This window comes from Pomacea canaliculata, linkage group LG8 (assembly GCF_003073045.1).
Source record: "Pomacea canaliculata isolate SZHN2017 linkage group LG8, ASM307304v1, whole genome shotgun sequence".
NCBI lineage: Eukaryota > Metazoa > Mollusca > Gastropoda > Architaenioglossa > Ampullariidae > Pomacea > Pomacea canaliculata.
Window position 1 is genome coordinate 18,703 of NC_037597.1, and position 25,619 is coordinate 44,321.

Below are 25,619 nucleotides of genomic sequence, written 5' to 3' on the forward strand. Positions count from 1 at the left end.
AAACCCTAAACCCTAACCCTCACCTAACCCTAACCCTAACCCTAACTCCTAACCAAACTAACCCTAACCCTAACCCTAACCCTAACCCTAACCCTAACCCTAACCCTAACCCTAGTTACCTATACTCCTAACCCGTAACTGAACCTAACCCTAACCCTAACCTAACACCCTAACCCTAAACCCTAACCTAACCCTAACTAACCTAACTAACCTAACCCTACCTAACCCTAACCTAACCCTAACCCTAACCTAACCCTAACTATACCTAAACCCTAACCCTAACCCTACTAACTAACCCTAACCAAACCTACTAACCCTAACCCTAACTCCTAACCCTAACCCTAACCCTAACCCCCTAAACCTAACCTAACCCTAACCCTAACCCTAACCTAACCCTAACCCTAACCTAACCAACCCTAACCCTAACCCTAACTACCCTAACCCTAACCCTAACCCTAACCCTAACTCTTAACTCTAAACCCTTAACCCTGACCCTAAAAGACAAGCGAGACATTGATGACTTGCCAGAAAGCGGGACATGGCTTCCCGTCAGGACATTTTATGAGCAGGCCGGACACGAGGTGTAAGTCTTTATGTAAGCCTATGTTTATTGCTTCGATTTTAAGTTAAGAAAGTAGAGTTCAGCCTCAACGTATAATTATTTCAATATTTTTTTGATGAAAAGTTCCGTTTTCGGGGAGATTTGGGAGTCGAAGCATTTGTCTTTCACCCAGGGCGCAGCAAAGCCTTCTGCCGGCCCTGAGCAGAAGTAAGTTTACTTGGCTCTCACCACACCACGGGGACTGAGTAAATTAACACGGCACCGACTATGATCACGTGTTCATTTACAAGCAGCCAGCCCCTCCCCGCCAAAAAAAAAAAAACACCAGCAAACAAAACAAAAACAAACAAAAAAAAATGGACCGACAAGGATCGAAAGAGATGTGAACCTCCCACAGCAGACCGACAATACCCCCACCCTCACCCCTTCCACTCTGATGAGAACACAACAAACAACAAACAACAGACTAAGATGACCACAAGGCCCCACCCTCCCGCTTTAGTGTGTTCACACCGTCTGTCGCTGACAGCCTGTCAGACAGACATGACAGACATGACAGCATGGCAGTAACAGATGGTCAATCGATTAGGTTCGGCTGTTCCAACAGCTCTACTTCCTATGTTTTGTGAGTTCACCCGAGTGCTTGTCAGTTTGAGCTCTCCTATTCTATACGTTATCGAGACAGACCGACACAGAGACAGACACAGTTGTGTGCGTGTTTATCTCCAGACAAGTGTCATTAATGTATACTTGTTCAACGTACGCATGTAGACCAGATGTACCGTCTGCTCATAAAGTCAATTAATGTCCCACTTGTATTTAAAAATCTGATTACCGTACATCTTTCGCATCCATGCATTTGGTTTTGGCTTTTATCTATTGCCGTTTGATTTATAATTTCAAATTTTTCTCCTAGTAAAGGCAGTAATGTGCCTTTCAGAGGAAATCATTACCACCACCCACCCACCAGCCCCGCTTTTCGCTGGGTGTCGATGACCTCACCATGATGGGCGCACGTCCTGAAACGTCTGGCCTCGTTATACACACGCGTTTCTCTGTACACATGTCATTATGTACTTCCTTAATTGTTCAGTCTACACACCTATTGCTCATGCGGCTGCTCCCCGATTGGTTTTTAATTGACCCTTATGTCAGGTGGCACAGACCACACACCCACCGTATCGGAGCTATTCAATGCACGCTGCTTCATGAATCCGGGTGCAATAAGTCGGACGGGTGTGTGTGTGTTTCCACGTCAACAGCCAGTGTCACGCTGCTGAGTCCGTGAACTGCGACATTACCCTGACATCGACTGGCGGGTAGAGTTGCGGCTGTACTGGTCGCGTGTTTTGCAAGACCTACGGCGTGTAAACGCATTACTACTACGTGGGACGTATTATACCACGTTCTGGTAGCACAGGAACAAAAATAGACAGTTGCTGGATATTTTCACGACACCAAGAAGCACCTGTACAACCAGTTGTTGGGACCAACTGTATGGAATGGGAAGGTGATAGGTGTGCTGGTGTTGACGCTGACTTTGAGGACAGCGGTGACAGGTAACATTGGGTGTTGTTTGTTTATCATTTGGTCCTCTCTGACCTGCTTCTATAGGGATACAAGTCACTTTTTATGGTGACCTTTTGGATTCTTTCTGACTAGGCTTTACAGGGAGATATGAAACCTACCTACAATAAATCCCTGCCTGTTTACTAAACTAACATTAAATATCTGGTCGATTCCACTGTGACATTTGGGCCACTGACCTCTATTCGGTATAATTCATCGCTCCTTGAATGCAAACAAACTAAAACAACATATTTTCAGTACAAAACAGTGGCCTTATATAGAGAGGTCAGCCACCTCTGTTATCCAATGAAAACTGGATGTTGGGTTTTTTATGCAATGAGGTACTACAAGTTTGATCCTTTACCCTCAGTTTTCCTCATGAACTAACCACTCATATCTTGACAACTATGTTGAAGAAGGGACGTAGATCCTAATGTACTTGCCCTAATGTTTGCAGTCTGAATGAAATGTAGATATTGACAATGGAATTGAAAGCAATTTATTATATGCTGGGAAAATAATTTACGGCGACAATGGAGTCCTACACTCTGTGTTGGATGTGAGTTTTGGCTGTAGGTATGCGATGCCTCTAGGCAGAACCAATCATCACTGCAACTCACTCCCCATGCCATTTGCTTGATCAACTCTGGTCCTGATCTTGTACTAGCATGAGGTGACCTAAGGTCACCAACTGTATTTTACTGTTGCCCGGAGTGTGTGTATGTAAGTGTGGTGCAGTGTCTCTCACTCACTCCCTTTCGAACACACTTGCTGGGTCATGTGCATGTTCTTTCACACAAATAAACAAAATGATTTGCCTGTAAGAGTCTGCCTATATCTTTACTAAACAAACAAAATAAAGTAAAAAATAATAATAAAGTAATCTTCAGTTCCTCTATACTCATCCTTTAGATACACTGTGTCGGCAATGGCTCATCACTTCAAATAACACACCCACAAAGTGTTCCTTAGGTCCTCTATAAACCAGTTAAGCTCACTGTCTCGGCAATGGGTCTTCACTTCCCATACACAATATCTTCTACTCACAATTAAATGTCCAATCTCACGTCCTCTCGCCCTTTGTTCTTTGCCCAATCTCTCCTGCTAACTGCTCTCCCCTCTCCCGTCGCACATTTTCGTTCTTTTTCTTTCTTTTTTATATTTTTTTAACATCATGGAGAAACCCTTTCCGGAAACTTCCGTCATATGTAACACAGAAGTGTACACAAAAACTGGAGTGTAGAAAAGTCATTGCATGTATAACACAACAGTGTACATAACAAGTGCAGCGTAGAGAAGAAGACACATTACTAAATGTTTGAATAAATCTATAAATAAAAGGGTTAGTCTGTTAGTCTGTTAGTTTGTAAGTTATATCTAAGTTGCACATAAGGCATTGATTATTTTACAATGATATTTTCTATTTTTATGAGTGCATTAAAATTTTCAATTTTTATACTCATGCTGCAATGTTTGGATGAAAGGGTTGTTATTGGGAGTTGGATTTTTTTAATCTGCATGAATGTTTGCACGATTTTAAAAGCAGAATCTTTCTTTAAATTATTAGAACATCCAAACAAAACAAGATGTCCACTAAAATCATCATGAATATAGTTGCACATTTGTTCAAAATACAATTAATTTTCACAGAAATCTTAAACAAATGTACACAATGTGTTGAATGTTTTACATTTACAAAGGTCACACACATCTTCATCCTCAAGTCTGACATTAAATAAAATTATAAGAATTCTATGCAGCCCTCTGATTTGAAGCCATTTTAATATTTTCATTAAAGATTAATCTCTTAGACATCTAACAATAAAAGAACCAAGTAGTTTACAGAAGATCTTTTTAAAAAAATCCACAGTAAATCCATCATCACCTGGGATTTGTGTCATTGCATATACTTTTAACAGCTTGACAGCTTGCTCCACATAAAGATTGGAATAAAGCTTGCACTTCAGCTCTTATTTTTCAGACTTTACAACGCTTTCCCCATCTTGCTTCTTTAGCTTTGGAATTATTTTGAGCAGTATAGATTATCTGTGGTCTAATTTTGATTCTTTATAATCCAGGTCAGACTAACACAACAGATGAAGCTTATGGTGAGTCGCATAATTGTATATCTTGTATATCTTGTTTATCCCACATTTCTTAACAGTAAACTGTTTTTACCTGTATTCATCTGTTAACACATTCGTCTACATACTCATCCCCACACCCACCCACTGATGATCTCTCCATTTGCTGTCCTTAAAATGGTCGTTGAGCATATCCAGGGACGACGTGCATGTTGTAGATTGTCCAGAAATGTGCCCATGTGACATTTTGGCCTCTGAAATTTATAGTACCATGTGTCTGTTATAAAAGAGGAAAATATTTGTACAACAGGTATCTGTTACAAACGATTAAAATACTTGTACAACATGTTTAGTGTATTCCTTGCTACTCCTTGAGGAGCACAGGGCTGCTGTACAGCATGTATCTATTACAAAGGATGAGAATACTTCTACAACATGTGTCTGTGACAGAAAAATGAGACTACTCATACAATATTTATCTGTTACAAAAGAGGAGATACTCATACAACATGTGAAGTCTAGTAACAGTTATGTTCTAGGAGGACTATCGTGAAAGTTGTATATAAGGACTATTATCTAGTGACCGTCCATATGACGGCTGCTATCTACTGACAGTTCTGTCTGATGATTGTCCTCCCATGTGCAGTGTGTTCTTCCTCCACTCAGATGCTCTATGCTGCAGTCGAGCAAGTTGAGTACCTGTCGTCTCCTGGCTACCCGGATAGCTATCCAAAGTGAGTTTTCCGTGTAAGCGATTTGTTTTTGAAGCATTTAATCTTCTAAATGAATTTGAATGATAGTACTAGCATATAAGATGATTACAGGCACTACATGAAATACATAAGATATTTACTCTTATTGTGTACAAGTATACAAGTATAAACTATTTCAAGAAATATACAAGCTATTTAATCTTGTGTACAAGTGCATATATACAAACTGCATACAAGCAGAGACCTTATACCCTATGGACAGCCAACTCGAGGCGCTCGCAGTGGGAAAGCGTTGACTCAACTCGTGTCCGTGGGATGGAAGAGTAGGTGGGGTACAGGCAATATCTGGTCGCTGTTTTGTATCCGCTAGTATCTTTCAATCCTTTGCTATTGAAGAAATCCTCTTAGTAAGTATCTTTTGATATATATTTATGAAAATGTGAATGGTAATGTACACAATCTACACACACACACAGTGTTGTATCGCAGTATTTGTAATTATGTTACGAGTCAAAATGTTTTTGTCAGCAAGTTCTCGCTCTCTAGCTCATTGTTTTTCTTAGTGGTTACAGAGGGTATAGTTTGTAGTGAGTTTATCGCTTCTGAATTCAGACTAAGGCTCTAAGAAACGTGCCATAAATTCCATTTAAATCCTTCTTGATTTTTGCACAACGTTGTTTGGAACACATTCACATCACGCGCTGTGTTATCAGGACGATAGTGCACTTGAAATGGGTGGCGAATAAAAATGGATGTTTCTTCATCTATCCCTGATATTTATGTGTCTAATTCCCGTTAAATAAATATGCACAAGACGGCAAATCGTTTAGTGACCTTTTAGTTTAGTTTCATTAAGAACATTTAATTGTTATAGCTAAGGTGACCAGGGTTAGGCGGGACAGTCCCGCTTTTGACCTCGTGACCCAATGTCCCGCTTTCTGGCTTTCTGGCAAGTCCATCAAATGTCCCGGTTGTCTTTAAAAATCGGAATACCGTACGCTGATTCGCATCCGGCAAAGTCAGAGGAAAGGCCCCCCACAGCGCCCCCCTCCCATTTTTTTCTGGGTTCTTTGACGGTGACGACACCATCATCGGCACGTGTCCCGCTTCCCCCCCCCCCCCGAAACGTCTGGTCACCTTATTTTAGCCTTAGTTGCTGGCAAGGCGTAAAACACCAACTCCCCCCTCCCACACACACATTGCGAACCGTATCCAGCACTCAGCAGTTTCAAATCAGCAGTGTTGAACATTGTTTATACTAGGTGATTAATAGTTCGATTATTTTTACAACTTTAAATCTTTTTCATCTGGCACACCAATACTTAAAACCACTGGAAGTCGAATTATTATAAAATATAAAAGGTTATATTTATCTCATTCGGAAAAAATGATCATAAACCTTTGATTCGACCTTTGCAAGCAGGGCATCCTGGAATCGCACAGTTACTGCTTGGCATCTCAGAATAATAACGACAGTAGCAACACACTGTGAAAAACGAAGCCGGAAAAGGCGAGTTCTACCCGTGGTCCAACGCATGCGCGACTCAAGAGATCTGCTCCCGCGCCTGAGTTGGCTGTCCATAGGGTATAACGTCTCTGATACAAGCAATTGATCTAATCTTGTGCACAAGTGTGTCTGTATATATATACAAACTGCTTATATACAAGCTGTTTAACGTTGTATACAAGCTAGCATCTACAGGTTACTGATCTCCTCTCTTATTCAAGAACTTTCTTGCATTGATATTATTTGACAAAAAGAATACCTGTTCTGGTTCACTTGGAGAGGAAGCTGAATGCCACCAAGTGTGTTTCTCCTCGAGGAGCATAGGGCCGAAACAACACCTCGCCAGCGGACCCGGTTTTGGGCAGCCCCCCCTTCCCTCAGTTGAGGTCTTCCCCTGAGGGTTCCAGTCATTGGCAATGGTGTCAGCTGGTTTGTGCAGGGTGTGTCCTATCCACCCCATTAGTGCTTTGGGATGTCTTGGCTCGTGGCATTCTGGTTCTTTTCCACAGGCTGCTGTTGGAGATCTTTTCAGGCCATCTTCTTTCTAGAATATGTCGTAGGCATCGGTTGATAAAGGTCGGGAGCTTGTTGTTGATGGTGTTTGTGACTTTCCAGATTTCAGAACTATACAGTAGGACAGCTTTCACTTTTGTGCATTGTTGACACGGCTTTTGATGTCATCGTCCACTCCATCGTCCTTGTTGACAATGCTTCTCTGCTTCCTCTGCTAGCTTACACAGTTTGGCTTGTGCATGGTGTTGCCGATGAGATAGGAGACTAATGTCATTCTGCAAAGTCCAGGTCTTCTAGCTGTTTAGTGAAGGTCCACTGGATACCGGTGTTGTTGTCTTGGGTTGTCTTATGCATAATCCAGTGTATAAGCATTATGAAGATTGTGTGTGATAATATTCAACCCTGTCTTACACCGGTCTTCATTACGAAAGGTTTAGTGAGTTTGCCGTTGTGGGTAACTTGACAGGACGAGCCTTCGTACAACCCTTGAATGATGTTTATGAGCTTAGGTGGAATGCTGAAGTGGATCATCAACCTCAAAATGGAATCCTTGTCTACACTGTAGAATGAATTCTCAAGATCCACAAAAGTTATATAGAGGGAGGACTGCCACTCAATAGACTGCTCAATGATGACACAGATGGTGGCAATGTGGTCAGTGCATGACCTATCCTGGCGAAATCCTGCTTGTCCTGGTCTTAGTCTCTTGTCTAGTGCCTCCTTCAGTCTATCTAGAATTACCCTTGTCAGGACTTTGCCGGGGATGGACAGCACCATGATCCCTCGCCAGTTGTTGCACTGGGAGAGTTCTCTTTTCTTCGGTAGTTTGACCAGGTGGCCTAGTTTCCGGTCTGTTGGTACAAGCTCTTGTTCCCAGATCTTGTGTATAAAGGGCTGTAAAACTGTTGCTGTTGTTTCTGGGTCTGCCTTTAGTGCTTCTGGGGGTATGCCATCCGGGTCTGCTGCTTTGCCACTTTTCATGCTTTTGATAGCTTTGATGATTTCTGTCTTAGTGGAGCGCTGGTGTTGACATGAAGTTGTTCAGTTGCTGGTGGTATGTCAGGTAAATTTGAGGTCGATTCAGGATCTCGTCAAAGTGTTCCATCCAGCGGTCTCTTTGCCCTGAGTCGTTTGTTATGGTCTTGCCGTCTCTGTCTTTCACTGGCTTGTTTGAGTTAATGTTCCTGCCTGACAGAGTTCGTGTTATTTCTTATAGTCGCTTCATGTTTCCCTGTCTAGCTGCTGTCTCTGCTTTCTCTGTCAGTTCATGGGTGAAGCGTCTCTTCTCCTTTCTGACAGACCTCTTCACTTGGCGGTTGGCTTCCCGATAATCAGCTCTGAGATCTTCCTTCTCTTGTTTGATCTTGACACTGGTTGAGCTTCTGTTTCAGTCCCTTTCTTGATTCAATCTTTGCCCAGGTCTCTGGTGTCATCCATTCCTTGTGTTTTCTTTCCCTCTTCCCTTGAACATCTGTTGCAGAACAGGTTGCCTTCCACGTGCTCTTGAGTGTTGACCAGTGTTCCTCCACTGGTTTCTCTTTCATCAGCCCAGAGTTAGGACTATGTATATACATACACACAGTCACACTTGTATCCTATAGAAATGACTATTAATAGACAGTTTAGACGGAGGACCTTGACCTCACAGTAGAGAGATAAAGAAGGCGGGATGCCGACATACTAGGAGTTAGAGGCTGAACAGTATAAAGGAAGGACGTATCGAGCCACAGAGCAGACAATGAAACTCATGTGTGTGTAAATAAATACATGTATTTATGTTCAACCTGCGTCTGAGTATTGGTACAGAGGGAGAGAATATATAACAACATCACCAAGTGTATCAGCCCAGAGACATGACTATATACACACACAATCACACCATCAACTTTGTACTCCAATCACCGGGGCTTAATGGACCATACTCTGTATATTTTTTTCTGCTTCTGGGCTGATAAGTGGTCCGCGGCTTCAATATTTTTGCTAATACATAAATTACAATAAATAATGAAGAAATAATTTTTTATCACAATCCTTTCTTACGTGTTGATCCTCGTCGCCATTTTGAAAGTAGCGCCGTAATCTCACGATCGCGATGTTGCTTGATTAACCGTCTTGAAATTAATAATAAAACTGTAAACTCAGGAGCTGCAAGGGGACCATTTTCTTGTATAATTGTTCTGCCTACACTGGGATGACTGGACCAAATATAGGGATACCATTGTTTCTCGCCTCACAAATTGCACTAAAAGTTGCTTTGTCTAATTCTGGATCTGTTGTTCTGCCTCTCTTGCGACCACCTTCATCAAGCTCATTAAGAAATATTCTTAATTTGTTTTCATCTTTAATCCATCCGCGTAGTGTTGGCTCAGGTAAGAGCAGTTCAGAGAAATAATCAGGGCAGGTGCCAGCAAGGAAATGAAATTACACTACCCTGACAAAATGGACTCGCTAAAGACCGCGAAACACGACTGAAAGCTTTTTTTTAACTGACAAGGCTAACTCCCCTCTACTGGCCATGACTGTCCCCAACTGGCTCTTGCACAATGACGCCATTTTGGATCAGTAACCTTTATTTCTTGGAAAAGAAGAGCAGAGAGTGGGACGTGGGAACTACATGGGCCCCACTGAGGGGAGCTGCCCTACACCGGGTCCGCTGGCGAGGTGTTGTTGCGGCGCTATGCTCCTCGAGGAGTAACAACGAATAAATTAAACTGAAATAATCTTTATCTATCAGCAATGCCGACTGTCGATGGCTGATAGACGCTGGCGGATGGGATAGCAACGATGTCGTCAAGGTCACCATCTTGACAGCCAGGATGGAATCGTGTTGTGATTATGTCCAGCTGTACGACAGTAAGTGTGTTTGTGAGCTGTTACTACTTCTGGTGTGACTGTGTCCAGCTGTACGACAATAAGTGTGTTTGTGAGCTGTTACTACTACTGCTGTGACAATGTCCAGCTGTACGACAGTAAGTGTGTGTGTGAGCTGTTACTACTTCTGGTGTGACTGTGTCCAGCTGTACGACAGTAAGTGTGTGTGAGCTGTTACTACTTCTGGTGTGACTGTGTCCAGCTGTACGACAGTAAGTGTGTGTGAGCTGTTACTACTTCTGGTGTGACTGTGTCCAGCTGTACGACAGTAAGTGTGTGTGAGCTGTTACTACTTCTGGTGTGACTGTGTCCAGCTGTACGACAATAAGTGTGTGTGAGCTGTTACTACTTCTGGTGTGACTGTGTCCAGCTGTACGACAGTAAGTGTGTGTGAGCTGTTACTACTTCTGGTGTGACTGTGTCCAGCTGTACGACAATAAGTGTGTGTTTGTGAGTTGTTACTTCTCCTGGTGTGACAATGTCCAGCTGTATGACAGTGTGTTTGTGAGTTGTTACTTCTCCTGCTGTGACTGTGTCCAGCTGTATGACAGTGTGTTTGTGAGCTGTTACTACTACTGGTGTGACCATGTCCAGCTGTATGACAGTGTGTTTGTGAGTTGTTACTTCTCCTGCTGTGACAATGTCCAGCTGTACGACAGTAAGTGTTTTTATGGTCTGTTCCTTTTGTTATATCTATCGTCAATGATATGTCTGTATATATATATATACACACACACTTTTAGATGAGTTCAGTTCAGTCAATATAGTTCATGTTAGGTTAGTTCAATCACGTTCACTCCCACCCAAGATGTCTTTGCTCCGCGCCCACCTGTCCGTCCACTTCATCTTCGCCAGCTGGTCCGACCTGGCAAGGTCATGGTCATTCGCTAGCCAGTTGTTTTGTACCTGTGTCCTCATGGCGTGAGCCTTCCCCAGTATCCCGACACCCAGGACTCATGTTGTGTCAACTAGTAAGTCTCTGTCTCGCACCTTATAGGACAGGCCAGGACTTGTGTCAGCTAGTTAGTCTGTCTCGTGTCCGTACATCAGGAGAGGGCTTCTTCAGCCTGTAAGTGCCTGCAAATCTCGTGATGTGACTGCTGCTATGTTGCATACTTGTCTGCTGTTTACATTAAATAAACAAATCATTTATAATGTTCTGTTAACTAACTATCATAAACAAGATCTTTATGAATAGATTGGTTTAATTCTCGAGGTACTATTATACCGAGCACAGCTGTGTCACTAAGACATTTGGGCATCATTGAGTCCCGACACTCCCTGATCATGTTAAACCACTTGATAAACATGTTCTCGTCACAGGTTCATACAGCTATGCATCTCTTAGCTTGGTCAAGTTCTACAGCATGCCTGGTCAGACAGTCTACTACAGCAGTGGACAGTACATGTACATCAAATTCATCACCGATGGGTCTGTCAACTTCTCAGGCTTCACACTCACCTACGAGGCCGTTGACCGACAAAATGCATCTACACCCAGTAAGAGGATTGATCTTCACCTCAGGTGTGTGTGTGGGAGGGGTGTATGAGAGAACTAGATGTTCTGTTGGGACATACACCTAAGGTGTGTACAACCTTAAAAAGGCAGATGACATCAGCTTAGAGGCTCTCGAGATGCTACACCAACAGTGTCTCGTGTCGCCTTCACCTTCGCCTACACCGGTCTTTGTAATCTTACTTCTCTTCCCCTTAAAGTTCCTCATAAAGAGCGTGTTGTTATTTCTCTCTCCACCAACTAGTAGCACAGTCTATCTGTAAGTACAGCTTGTAGCACAGTCTATATGTAAGTACAGCTAGTAGCACAGTCTATCTGTCAGCCTCTAGCAAAGTCTATCAGTCAGCCCGCTAGTAGCACAGTCTGTCAGCCAGCTAGTAGCACAGTCTATATGTAAGTACAGCTAGTAGCACAGTCTATCTGTCAGCCAGCTTGTAGCAAGTCTATCTGTCAGCCAGCTAGTAGCACAGTCTATATGTAAGTACAGCTAGTAGCACAGTCTATCTGTCAGCCAGCTTGTAGCAAGTCTATCTGTCAGCCAGCTTGTAGCAAGTCTATCTGTCAGCCAGCTTGTAGCAAGTCTATCTGTCAGCCAGCTTGTAGCACAATCTATCTGTCAGCCAGCAAGTAGCAGGTCTATCTGTCAGCCAGCTTGTAGCACAGTCTATCTGTCAGCCAGCAAGTAGCACAGTCTATCTGTCAGCCAGCTAGTAGCACAGTCTATCTGTCAGCCAGCTTCTAGCACAGTCTATCTGTCAGCCAGCTTGTATCACAGTCTATCTGTCAGCCAGCTAGTAGCACAGTCTATCTGTCAGCCAGCTAGTAGCACAGTCTATCTGTCAGCCTCTAGCAAAGTCTATCAGTCAGCCCGCTAGTAGCACAGTCTGTCAGCCAGCTAGTAGCACAGTCTATATAGCACAGTCTAAGCTAGTAGCAGTCTATATGTAAGTACAGCTAGTAGCAGTCTATCTGTCAGCCAGCTAGTAGCACAGTCTATATGTAAGTACAGCTAGTAGCACAGTCTATCTGTCAGCCAGCTAGTAGCACAGTCTATATGTAAGTACAGCTAGTAGCACAGTCTATCTGTCAGCCAGCTTGTAGCACAGTCTATATGTAAGTACAGCTAGTAGCACAGTCTATCTGTCAGCCAGCTAGTAGCACAGTCTATATGTAAGTACAGCTAGTAGCACAGTCTATATGTAAGCCAGCTTGTATCACAGTCTATCTGTCAGCCAGCTAGTAGCACAGTCTATATGTAAGTACAGCTAGTAGCACAGTCTATCTGTCAGCCAGCTTGTAGTAAGTCTATCTGTCAGCCAGCTTGTAGCAAGTCTATCTGTCAGCCAGCTTGTAGCAAGTCTATCTGTCAGCCAGCAAGTAGCACAGTCTATCTGTCAGCCAGCTAGTAGCACAGTCTATCTGTCAGCCAGCTTCTAGCACAGTCTATCTGTCAGCCAGCTAGTAGCACAGTCTATCTGTCAGCCTCTAGCAAAGTCTATCAGTCAGCCCGCTAGTAGCACAGTCTGTCAGCCAGCTAGTAGCACAGTCTATATGTAAGCACAGCTTGTATCACAGTCTATCTGTCAGCCAGCTAGTAGCACAGTCTATATGTAAGTACAGCTAGTAGCACAGTCTATCTGTCAGCCAGCTTGTAGCACAGTCTATATGTAAGTACAGCTAGTAGCAAGTCTATCTGTCAGCCAGCTAGTAGCACAGTCTATCTGTCAGCCAGCTAGTAGCACAGTCTATCTGTCAGCCAGCTAGTACCAAGTCTATCTGTCAGCCAGCTAGTAGCACAGTCTATCTGTCAGCCAGCTAGTAGCACAGTCTATCTGTCAGCCAGCTTGTAGCACAGTCTATCTTTCAGCCAGCTTGTATCACAGTCTATCTGTCAGCCAGCTAGTAGCACAGTCTATATGTAAGTACAGCTAGTAGCACAGTCTATCTGTCAGCCAGCTTGTAGCAAGTCTATCTGTCAGCCAGCAAGTAGCACAGTCTATATGTAAGTACAGCTTTTAGCACAGTCTATCTGTCAGCCAGCAAGTAGCACAGTCTATATGTAAGTACAGCTAGTAGCACAGTCTATCTGTCAGCCAGCTAGTAGCACAGTCTATCTGTCAGCCAGCTTGTAGCACAGTCTATCTGTCAGCCAGCTAGTAGCCCAGTCTATCTGTCAGCCAGCTAGTATCACAGTCTATCTTTCAGCCAGCTTGTATCACAGTCTATCTGTCAGCCAGCTAGTAGCACAGTCTATATGTAAGTACAGCTAGTAGCACAGTCTATCTGTCAGCCAGCTAGTAGCACAGTCTATATGTAAGTACAGCTAGTAGCAAGTCTATCTGTCAGCCAGCTAGTAGCACAGTCTATATGTAAGTACAGCTAGTAGCACAGTCTATCTGTCAGCCAGCTAGTAGCACAGTCTATATGTAAGTACAGCTAGTAGCACAGTCTATCTGTCAGCCAGCTTGTAGCACAGTCTATATGTAAGTACAGCTAGTAGCAAGTATATCTGTCAGCCAGCAAGTAGCACAGTCTATCTGTCAGCCAGCTTGTAGCACAGTCTATATGTAAGTACAGCTAGTAGCACAGTCTATCTGTCAGCCAGCTTGTAGCACAGTCTATATGTAAGTACAGCTAGTAGCACAGTCTATATGTAAGTACAGCTAGTAGCACAGTCTATCTGTCAGCCAGCTAGTAGCACAGTATCTGTCAGCCAGCTTGTATCACAGTCTATCTGTCAGCCAGCTAGTAGCACAGTCTATCTGTAAGTACAGCTTGTAGCACAGTCTATCTGTCAGCCAGCTAGTAGCACAGTCTATCTGTCAGCCAGCTTGTAGCAAGTCTATCTGTCAGCCAGCTTGTAGCAAGTCTATCTGTCAGCCAGCTAGTAGCACAGTCTATCTGTAAGTACAGCTTGTAGCACAGTCTATCTGTCAGCCAGCTAGTAGCACAGTCTATATGTAAGTACAGCTTGTAGCACAGTCTATCTGTCAGCCAGCTAGTAGCACAGTATCTGTCAGCCAGCTTGTAGCAAGTCTATCTGTCAGCCAGCTAGTAGCACAGTCTATCTGTAAGTACAGCTTGTAGCACAGTCTATCTGTCAGCCAGCTAGTAGCACAGTCTATATGTAAGTACAGCTTGTAGCACAGTCTATCTGTCAGCCAGCTAGTAGCACAGTCTCTTCTCCGTCTCCTCGTCAACCGGCTTAACGCCTTCTGTATCTTTGTCCCCAGACAAGGTCGACATCCTCCGTCTAGAATATCTATTAATAGTCATTTCCATAGGAGACGACATATTTCTCTGCGCAGAGACTGCGATCTTTCTTTGTCGTTATGCTGCACGTTATAAGTTCACATCATCGATGATGATCATCATCATCATCATCATCATCATCATCATCATCATCATCATTATCTTGTAAAGTTCATTTGTTCTTTTCTTGTCCAGGTCCTGCCCTCACTACTACAACTGATGTGGCAACAGGTGAGTCCACTGGGGACAGTGCACACCTAGCTTATCTTCCCTGATGAACATTACATAGCTAGACTACCATACAGCTGATATAACTTTCCCTGATGTACAATGTAACGTATTGTATTTTATATTTTATTTCATGTATTCTTACCCTCTTTCTGTACAGAGCTTGTGTGCATGTGTGTGTGTCCACGTATGTGTATGCTGGAATGTTTCAGTATGCAGTTCTTCAGGTGTGTACACCGATGTTTACTACGGACAACCAAAAGTACTGAGTTTCACTCGCTACACTTATAGGTAATGGTATAACATGCATGATAGATGTTTTATTATGTATTATAGGTAATATTTGGTATGTATTCATAGATACATATTAGCCAGTAGAAGGTATTGCTTTAAAGAGAGCTTTTTCAGCAAGTATTACAGGTAATATTCTAGCACACAGGTGTCAAACACACGGCCCGCGGGCCACATCCGGCCCGTCATCAAATTTTACCTGGCCCGCGCAAAAATTTAGTTAGTCATCGTTAATGGCCCGGCGACAAGAAGGCAAACGACAGAAAAGTTCCCGTCGAGGACAGCAAGCGATGTGATGATTGTTTTCTACTTTTAGTGAAGTTTGTATAGACCGCCAGCAGTGCACTGGTCAAGCTACCACCGCTCCTGTTACTGACCTGAAGGGATGGTCAAGGCGGGGCCAGTACATCTGACCTGTGACCTGTGACCTGTGACACGGGACACGCTGGCCTGAACACGGGCAGCGGGTGGAAGATTTTGAGTACCTGTACACATCGGCCTCCGACTGTCGCCACACCCGTTTAGCTTCTTCATTCAGCACCGGGGTGCAGTCGCTGGCAACGTACACCTACGCTAGTCTTACGTCAGCGGCCGCGTCACCTACTGCCAGGGGAGACAAACAGTCGTACTCCTTTCTTTCCACCTCAAAACCGGGCATCGCCCCAAGGCGACCACCGCCCCTCTCTGAGGTCTGTGTTATTAGCTTCGGCCATGTTTACTTGTCCGAGGTCAAAGGGCGACCAGATACCCACAGAGACGACCCAGTCTCGTGTCTCGGACATCGACAAAAACTTCACTTTTCCGGGTGGCAAGTCGGTTATTGGATGGTCCGTCTTGAAGAGAGGGAGAAAAGTGTCCGCGGGTATAGTGTACTAGAAGTTAGTCTACACTACGAGCTAGACTTGGATTATAGGTAAACATGGAGATGTGACTTGTGAACACTGGATTGTTAGCGGTATTAGGATTTTGTGGTTATATCACTTTACATTAGTGTAAGTTAGAGCATTACTTTAGTTTATTTCAAAGTCTTTACATTAGTGTAAGTTAGAGCATTACTTTAGTTTATTTCAGTCTTTACATTGGTGTAAGTTAGAGAATTACTTTAATTTATTTCAGTCTTTACATTAGTGTAAGTTAGAGCATTAGTTTATTTCAAAGTCTTTACATTGGTGTAAGTTAGAGCATTACTTTAGTTTATTTCAGTCTTTACATTGGTGTAAGTTAGAGCATTACTTTAGTTTATTACAAAGTCTTTACATTAGTGTAAGTTAGAGCATTACTTTAGTTTATTTCAAAGTCTTTACATTAGTGTAAGTTAGAGAATTAGTTTATTTCAGTCTTTACATTAGTATAAGTTAGAGCATTACTTTAGTTTATTTCAAAGTCTTTACATTAGTGTAAGTTAGAGCATTACTTTAGTTTATTTCAGTCTTTACATTAGTGTAAGTTAGAGCATTACTTTAGTTTATTTCAGTCTTTACATTAGTGTAAGTTAGAGAATTACTTTAATTTATTTCAAAGTCTTTACATTAGTGTAAGTTAGAGCATTAGTTTATTTCAAAGTCTTTACATTGGTGTAAGTTAGAGCATTACTTTAGTTTATTTCAGTCTTTACATTGGTGTAAGTTAGAGCATTACTTTAGTTTATTACAAAGTCTTTACATTAGTGTAAGTTAGAGAATTAGTTTATTTCAAAGTCTTTACATTAGTGTAAGTTAGAGCATTACTTTAGTTTATTTCAGTCTTTACATTAGTGTAAGTTAGAGCATTACTTTAGTTTATTTCAGTCTTTACATTAGTGTAAGTTAGAGCATTACTTTAGTTTATTTCAGTCTTTACATTAGTGTAAGTTAGAGAATTAGTTTATTTCAAAGTTTTTACATTAGTATAAGTTAGAGCATTACTTTAGTTTATTTCAAAGTCTTTACATTAGTGTAAGTTAGAGCATTACTTTAGTTTATTTCAAAGTCTTTACATTAGTGTAAGTTAGAGAATTAGTTTATTTCAAAGTCTTTACATTAGTGTAAGTTAGAGCATTACTTTAGTTTATTTCAAAGTCTTTACATTAGTGTAAGTTAGAGCATTACTTTAGTTTATTTCAAAGTCTTTACATTAGTGTAAGTTAGAGCATTACTTTAGTTTATTTCAAAGTCTTTACATTAGTGTAAGTTAGAGCATTACTTTAGTTTATTTCAAAGTCTTTACATTAGTGTAAGTTAGAGAATTAGTTTATTTCAAAGTCTTTACATTAGTGTAAGTTAGAGCATTACTTTAGTTTATTTCAGTCTTTACATTAGTGTAAGTTAGAGCATACTTTAGTTTATTTCAGTCTTTACATTAGTGTAAGTTAGAGCTTACTTTAGTTTATTTCAAAGTCTTTACATTAGTGTAAGTTAGAGAATTAGTTTATTTCAAAGTCTTTACATTAGTGTAAGTTAGAGCATTACTTTAGTTTATTTCAGTCTTTACATTAGTGTAAGTTAGAGCATTACATTAGTTTATTTCAAAGTCTTTCTTGTTTATGGTGTATAAAAGTCGTGGCATGTCCAGTTGTATGGATCTGTACCGTATTAAACTTGCCCTTGTCAATTAATATTTCTATGTTATGTTGTGTTATTTTTACCTGCGCAGCTCGTTGAACTGTTTGTGGATCATCAGGAGTGCCGATACTAACGACTACTTTAACCGTTACATTATTCACGTGATCGTGGAGGATTTCACTCTCAGCTCCTGCAGTTTGACAGACTGTTCCTGTGGTTACCTGCAAGTGTTTGATGGTGAGTAGAGCTCATGAGCACACACTTCTCTAGGCCGCATACTCCAGTTACATAAAGATTACCAACCCAATGACATAAAGATTACTCAACCGAATGACCTAAAGATTACCAACCCAATGACATAAAGATTACTCAACCCAATGACATAAAGATTATTCAACCCAATGACATAAAGATTATTCAACCCAATGACATAAAGATTACCAACCCAATGACATTAAGATTATTCAACCCAATGACATAAAGATTACCAACCCAATGACATTAAGATTATTCAACCCAATGACATAAAGATTATTCAACCCAATGACATTAAGATTATTTAACCCAATGACATAAAGATTACTCAACCCAATGACATAAAGATTACCAACCCAATGACATAAAGATTACTCAACCCAATGACATAAAGATTACCAACCCAATGACATTAAGATTATTCAACCCAATGACATAAAGATTACCAACCCAATGACATTAAGATTATTTAACCCAATGACATAAAGATTACTCAACCCAATGACATAAAGATTACTCAACCCAATGACATAAAGATTACTCAACCCAATGACATAAAGATTACTCAACCCAATGACATAAAGATTACCAACCCAATGACATAAAGATTACTCAACCCAATGACATAAAGATTACCAACCCAATGACATAAAGATTACCAACCCAATGACATTAAGATTATTCAACCCAATGACATAAAGATTACCAACCCAATGACATTAAGATTATTTAACCCAATGACATAAAGATTACTCAACCCAATGACATTAAGATTATTCAACCCAATGACATAAAGATTACCAACCCAATGACATTAAGATTATTTAACCCAATGACATAAAGATTACTCAACCCAATGACATAAAGATTACTCAACCCAATGACATAAAGATTACCAACCCAATGACATAAAGACTTATGGCAACAAGACTATTCTAGCTTGTGACCTAAAGACTAGCCTGGTCACTAGGTCTGTGTTTCTTTTATTTTTGTAGGTCTGTCATCTCTGTATATCTGTGCCTGTGTGTCTGCATTTCTGTATGTGTATCTGTCTATGCCTGTACCTCCGTGTCTTTGTGTCTGTCTGACCACTTTGAGTCGCACGCGATTTCAGGTTCTTTGTCAGAAAGAGTTCAATCTAACCGTAACGATGACCCTCTCTACACCCTGTGCACGAGGCCGTCCTCATTATTTAAGTGGTTAGGAACACCAGGTCAAGTTTAGAATTCACTTAGATAACCACACGACAATATTTCATTTTTCATTCCCCTACACGTTAAAATATGTATGCTTACTAATTCAAATTTAGTAATTTACATCACACACAATAATTTATACATGTAAACTCACCTTAGAGATGTTCAAGTGAACACTAGAAGCCTCGTAACATGTGATACAAAAAGTGATCCGTCAGGTCCTGTGACTTGTCAAGGGGGAGACTACTCTTGAAGGAACACTACCAAACAACAGTAAAATGTTCTACTGCTGGCTTCATCTCTAACTGTCACAATGTATACTCGTAGAGCATGTGAAAGATGTTGGTACAGCATGATGCACACACCCTGCTTTCCTGTCCTGCTCCCATCTGTGTTGTGTTCAGCAGCAGCTCATGACACTGAGTGCCCCTTGCTGGTCTCCAGACCTTAACATTCCTGTGTTACAGGTGACTCCGGTAGTGGTGCAAGTCTGGGCAGGGTGTGCAACTCATCATACCCTGCTACACACTTCTACAGCAGTGGCACATATGCCACAGTCCGAGTCTACACCCGCAGATACTCTCACTTCAGCGCCAGCTTCAGGCTGCGTTATGAGAGTGTGCCGCGGTCAGAGGTCAGCACTACACGTGAGTGTACAGCAGTACGAGAGTGTGAAAGCAGTATTTGTGAGTGTAGAGCAGTATGAGAGGCCAGAGGTCAGCAGTGTATATGAGTGTAGAGACAAAAAGGTTTTCATTTTCGCAAAAACTTATCCAGACTTATGAAGTAATTTTCGTTGACAGCTTCATCAAACATCTCTCCCGGTCTCTTGTAAGGGTTAGGCTAGTGGTCACTGCGCATGTTTGTTTGTGAGAGAGATAGTGTGAGTGTGTGACAGTGAGAGAGAGAACTTGCATGGGAGAGAGCATGTGTGTAAGAAAAAGTGTGAAAGAGCATATGTGAGAGAATGTGTGTGAAAGAGTGTTAGAATGTGTGAGAGTGATTGAGTGTGAGAGAGTTAGTGTGAGATAGACTGTGAGAGAGAGATAGTATGAGTTTGTGTAAAAGAGAGAAAGTGTGTGTGGGAGGGATAGTGGTTATGTCTTCAAATGATGTATGCATGTTTGTGTGTGCGTGTTTTTGTTTTTGCTTATCTGTCCATGTGTAGTTGATTTGCTGGTATTTATCAACTTTCGTACACCCTGCCTTGCTCAGTTCTTTGTTGGGTTGTCAACATTACCCAGGGGTTGTACGAAGACTGGTCGTGCCAAGTTATCCACAACAGCAAACCCACTAAACCTTTTATGATAAAGACCGGTGTAAGACAGGGCTGAATACTATCACCAACAATCTTCCTGATGGTCATAGACTGGATTATGCGCAAGACAACAACACCGGTATCCAGTGGACCTTCACCAAACAGCTAGACTAAAGGACCTGGACTTTGCAGATGACATTAGTCTCCTATCTCATCGGCAACATGCACAAACTAAACTGTGTAAGCTAGCAGAGGAAGCAGAGAAGACTGGCTTAGAGGTCAACAGAAAGAAGACTGAAATAATGAGAATCAACAAGCAGGAACTCCCAATCGAACTAGCAGAGAACATCCTGGAAACACATCACTTCGTGTATCTGGGGAGCATTGTCAACAACGCCGGTGGAGCAGACAATGACATCAACAAGGCCAGGCATGCTTTCAACAGCCTACGCCCCATCTGGAACTCCCGAGCATTATCCTTCAGCAGTAAGACCCGCATCTTCAACACAAATGTGAAGGCTGTACTACTGTATGGTTCTGACACCTGGAGAGTGACAAACACCATCAACAACAAGCTCCAGACCTTTACCAACCGATGCCTACGACATATTGTCGGAATCAGATGGCCTGACAAGATCTCCAACAGCTGCCTGTGGAAAAGAACCAACCAGAATGCCACTAGCCAAGACATCACAAAGGACATTAAGAAGCACAAATGAGGGCTGGATAGGACACACCCTGCCCAAACCAACTGAGGGGAGCTGCCCTCCTCCGGGTCCGCTGGCGAGGTGTTGTTGTGGCCCTATGTTCCTTGAAGAGTAACAAGAAATAAACTAAACTAACTCATTTAGGTACCCACAGCTCTCTATCTCTAAATGTTAGGTATTTCTGGAATTGTCCATCACTTCACTCATGTACCCAAAGTTCTCTCTCTCTGAATGTTACGTGATGTTTGCTAATACATTCTGGAATGTGAGGGGATGCTTACTAATATGTTTAGGAATGTCACATGGTGTTGACTGATACATTTTGGAATGTCGCATGATGTTTACTTGTATATTTTCTGACTCAGCATCTGACAGCTACGACAAATGTTCTGACAGGAAGTGGTTGTTACAGAGGATTTCTAATGTTTACTGTGATCAACATGTTTTTATAATAATTGCGATGGTGATGAAAATTTGTATAAATGTGAGTGTGGCGACCATCAAATATTCTCAAGTTCATGTGCAGCATGCCCTGTCTATACTCCAACGCTCAATGCTGTAGTTGGGCAAACCGGGTACCTGACGTCTCCTAACTACCCGATGAAATATGAAAGGTGAGATTTCAGGCCATATTTTCTCTTCAATGACAATTAAATAAGAGAGATTTCTGTCAATGACTGCCTGCCTTGCCTACTTGTCCATATTTCTGAGCATGTCTTAAATTAGAAGAAGCATTTGTTCAAATCTTTTAAAAAAATTTAACTGTAGCATAAAAAATACTCCAACGGTAAAAAAATGTTAAAAAACATGTATGGTAGGAGTTACTTTCCTTGCACGATTTGTAATTAGAACATAACACTGCTGTCAGATGTCACCTCATTAGTCAACCATTGAGAGATGGTAAATGTGTAGTCAGATGTTCCAAAAGGTTGCCTCATTACTCAAATATCACCTCATTGAGAAAGACATTGCTAGAGACTTTCCATTAGTAGTTGTCATTGCGGACTGATAAAGCTGTATTTCACCAGTAAAACAAGACCTGGCCCCAGTCTTCAAAATGTCTGCCATCGTGGTGCAGTGATCACTTATGGCGTTGTAAAGACTTTCTGGAAACTTGTTAGTCACTGGGGTTCGTACCTTGCCCTCCTCCCAACACACACACTATGTCGCAGTTTAGACAAACATGACTGATGTCAGAGACCTTTACCTACATGGTTTCTACTGACACCAACATAATCCACGCTGATTTAGAAAGTGGTTTCTACACTCTATGGTGTGAATTGTTTCTTTCAGGATAAAGTGGTTTCATTAGCTGGAAGTAGGAAATCTTAAAACAGCTGAAAGACAGAATAGTGCATGGCATGTCCAAACAATAAAATCAAAGACACAGTGAGGAATCTTGTGGCACTGTTGATCGCTTAATAATTTAACTTTTAATAATACCTAAGACTTAAAGTTCAAAGTAGCAATAGTCAACTACAATTTGTCTTACAGCAACACATTACAGCTAACCAACCACGTGTTGCACTACAACACATTACAGCTAACCAACCACGTATTGCACTACAACACATTACAGCTAACCAACCACGTGTTGCACTACAACACATTACAGCTAACCAACCACGTGTTACACTACAACACATTACAGCTAACCAACCACGTGTTACACTACAACACATTACAGCTAACCAACCACGTGTTACACTACAACACATTACAGCTAACCAACCACGTGTTACACTACAACACATTACAGCTAACCAACCACGTGTTACACTACAACACATTACAGCTAACCAGCCATGTCTTGTCTTACAGCAACACCAACTGTCAGTGGCTTGTTGACACTGGTAGTTTACTCCATGTAGTCAAGGTGACCGTCTCTGATGCCAGCATGGAGCAGTGTTCTACTTGTTGTGATTACCTGCAGCTGTTTGATGGTTGGTTTCTCTGTTTATATTGTCTAATGATCAGTGGCTTTGTCCTTTTGATTACCCCTTGATTACTACAACTCCTTGCTTGCTGGCTGCCCTGTATACCTTCTTCACACACTCCTTGCTTGCTGGCTGCCCTGTATACCTTCTTCACACACTCCTTGCTTGCTGGCTGCCCTGTATACCTTCTTCACATACTCCTTGCTTGCTGGCTGCCCTGTATACCTTCTTCACACACTCCTTGCTTGCTGGCTGCCCTGTATACCTTCTTCACACACTCCTTGCTTGCTGGCTGCCCTCCATACCTTCTTCACACACTCCTTACTTGCTGGCTGCCCTCCATGCCTTCTTCACACACTCCTTACTTGCTGGCTGCCCTCCATACCTTCTTCACACACTCCAGAATAGTACAGACGTTTGGTGCTTAGAGCAGGACACGTGACCACCCACGACACGTGACCACACCCCCTGTCATTGGTTGTCTACACTGGCTTCCCATCCGTTGCGGCGTCCAGTACCAACTGTCCGTGGTGTGTTGTAATGTCGTTGCTGACACCTGCCCTGAATAATTCTCTGAACTGCTCCTCCCTTACATCTCAACTACACAGCTCCGCTCCTCGTCTGATGATCGTCTCCTTACTCTTCCTGTCACCATAACAACAACATGTGGCCACAGGATGTTTAGTTATTGTGGAACTCTCTCCCTGTCCATACCCGCCACCTACCCGCTATTGAATCCTTTAAATCTCTCAAAACAAGATCTTCTGTAAACATTACTCCTAACAACCTTTCCCATAATGCTAGTTCTTTGTCACACCCTTCCTTTTGTAATATCATGTTACTCTCAGCTCTTGTTCTTGTTATTTGATTCTTCTCTGTGTTTTCTGTCTTTGATTTAATAACTTTGTGTAGTACGGTTGTTTATTCTTTTACAGCTCATTTGTTGTTTGTTTGTGTTCTTGTTCCTCGCATGCTGTTCATGTTTCCTTCTTGTTCTGAAGCGCTAAGTGCATGGTCCTTAGGAGTGTGTGTATGTGCTTGACAAATTTTGCATTTATTATTATTATTTACATCATGATTTTCGCAGTTCTTGTAGAGTTGTTTGATTTTCGTGTATATCATACTTATCGAATAGTTTGTTGTGTATATCATACTTGTCCAGTTGTTTGATCATTTTATAGAGTTATTTGATTGTTGTGTATATCATTGTAGTTTGTGCGTATATCATACTTGACTACTTGTAGAGTTGTTTGATGGTTGTCTATATCATTCTTGTAGAGTAGCTTATACAAGACTCGCGTGTCTTCTCTTGTCTCCAGTGCACTCCCTTTCTGGTTTTCTGAGTTTAAAATTTGGAATGCCTGTCTGGTCCAGGAAGGTCCGCCTATCTCCCAACCTGGTCAAGCTGTGTAGCATGGCCTCACAGCCGGTCTACTACAGCAGTGGACAGTACATGTTCATTCAGTTCTTCAGCGACTCTGCCATCACCTACTCTGGCTTCAGCTGACCTACGAGGCTGTGTACAGTAAGCAGTCTCTGCCCCCTTCAGGTCAGTACCTCATGGGTAAACAAGCTTCCAGCTCTAGTTGACCTTAGGGTTAGACTGCCCATCCTCTCTGGGTCAGTACCTTGAGGCTAAAAAGATACCAGGAAACTATCACTCTTACTAAAGGTGAGACTGAAGTCAACTTATGATACCACTGTTACTAAACATTAGACTAATATCAACTTATAATATCACTAATACGACAGGTGAGGCTAATATCAATTTCTAATATCACTATTGATACAGGCTAGACTGATGATGATGATGATGATGCTGATGATTGATGCTGATGCTGATGATGATGCTGATGCTGATGATTGATGCTGATGCTGATGCTGATGCTGATGCTGATGATGATGATGATGATGATGATGATGATGATGATGATGATGATGATGATGATGATGATGATGATGATGATGATGATATGAACTTATCATGCGCAGCATCACGACCAAGGTAGATGGCACTCTGTGAGCACACCAATAATGATAAATGAAAGATAGCTTTGCCGCTGCCACTGACCACAATTTTGCTTTTGTCATTATTGGTCTCCATTCCATATTCCACATTCAACATTCCACATTCCAGTTCTTTGTTAGTGCCTGCTAAGCATAGGTTGCAGATCGGCCTTCAACCAGTTTAGATGGAAGTATGGTGGTCGTGGAGGGTTTCGAGCATGATGTTCTCTCAGAAGTTGTTAAAGAGGACCGGTAATAGGAGGCATCCTTGCAGTTCGCCAACTTTGGTGTGAAAATAATCTGCTAGTTGGCTGTTCAGCAATACTGTACTCGTTCAACTATTGTGTAGCGCTTCAGTGACTTGAACGAGGCTTTCTTCGATGTTGAATTATGGCATGACATGCCATCAGCTCGATGTCTGCAAGGCACAGGTCGCTGACTTTATTTCCGTTTCCGCTGCGCAGGTCAGTCCCAGGATCACCTGACTGCGGTGGTTGTGGGCGGCGTCCTGGGAGCAGCCTTCCTCGTCATCGTCATCGTCCTTATCTATGTACTGCGCTGTCGACGACAAAGCTTGCGACCGACAAACACCTACCTGTACAACGAAGCCAGC

The 25,619-nt window shown here is 42.0% G+C and overlaps 1 protein-coding gene across 1 annotated transcript; it reads left to right on the forward strand.

The window, feature by feature from the left end:
* Positions 1-1,867: 1,867 nt before the first annotated feature.
* On the forward strand, positions 1,868-25,619 carry LOC112570865 (deleted in malignant brain tumors 1 protein-like). The gene is made up of 13 exons (XM_025249538.1): positions 1,868-2,121; positions 4,210-4,239; positions 4,862-4,949; positions 9,683-9,801; positions 11,143-11,319; positions 14,783-14,818; positions 15,028-15,106; positions 17,738-17,883; positions 19,565-19,744; positions 21,589-21,676; positions 22,884-23,005; positions 24,374-24,548; positions 25,471-25,619. Exons 3-12 carry the CDS (start codon positions 4,882-4,884, stop codon positions 24,526-24,528), a joined length of 1,170 nt encoding a protein of 389 aa, XP_025105323.1. The 5' UTR covers positions 1,868-2,121; positions 4,210-4,239; positions 4,862-4,881; the 3' UTR covers positions 24,529-24,548; positions 25,471-25,619.

Excerpts from the sequence above, each read along its gene's own strand:
- LOC112570865 (XM_025249538.1), top strand. The coding sequence starts at position 4,882 with ATGCTCTATGCTGCAGTCGAGCAAGTTGAGTACCTGTCGTCTCCTGGC. Across the intron at positions 11,320-14,782 it reads ACAAAATGCATCTACACCCA|GTCCTGCCCTCACTACTACA; the intron begins GTAAGAGGATTG and ends TTTCTTGTCCAG. Across the intron at positions 14,819-15,027 it reads TACAACTGATGTGGCAACAG|TATGCAGTTCTTCAGGTGTG; the intron begins GTGAGTCCACTG and ends GGAATGTTTCAG.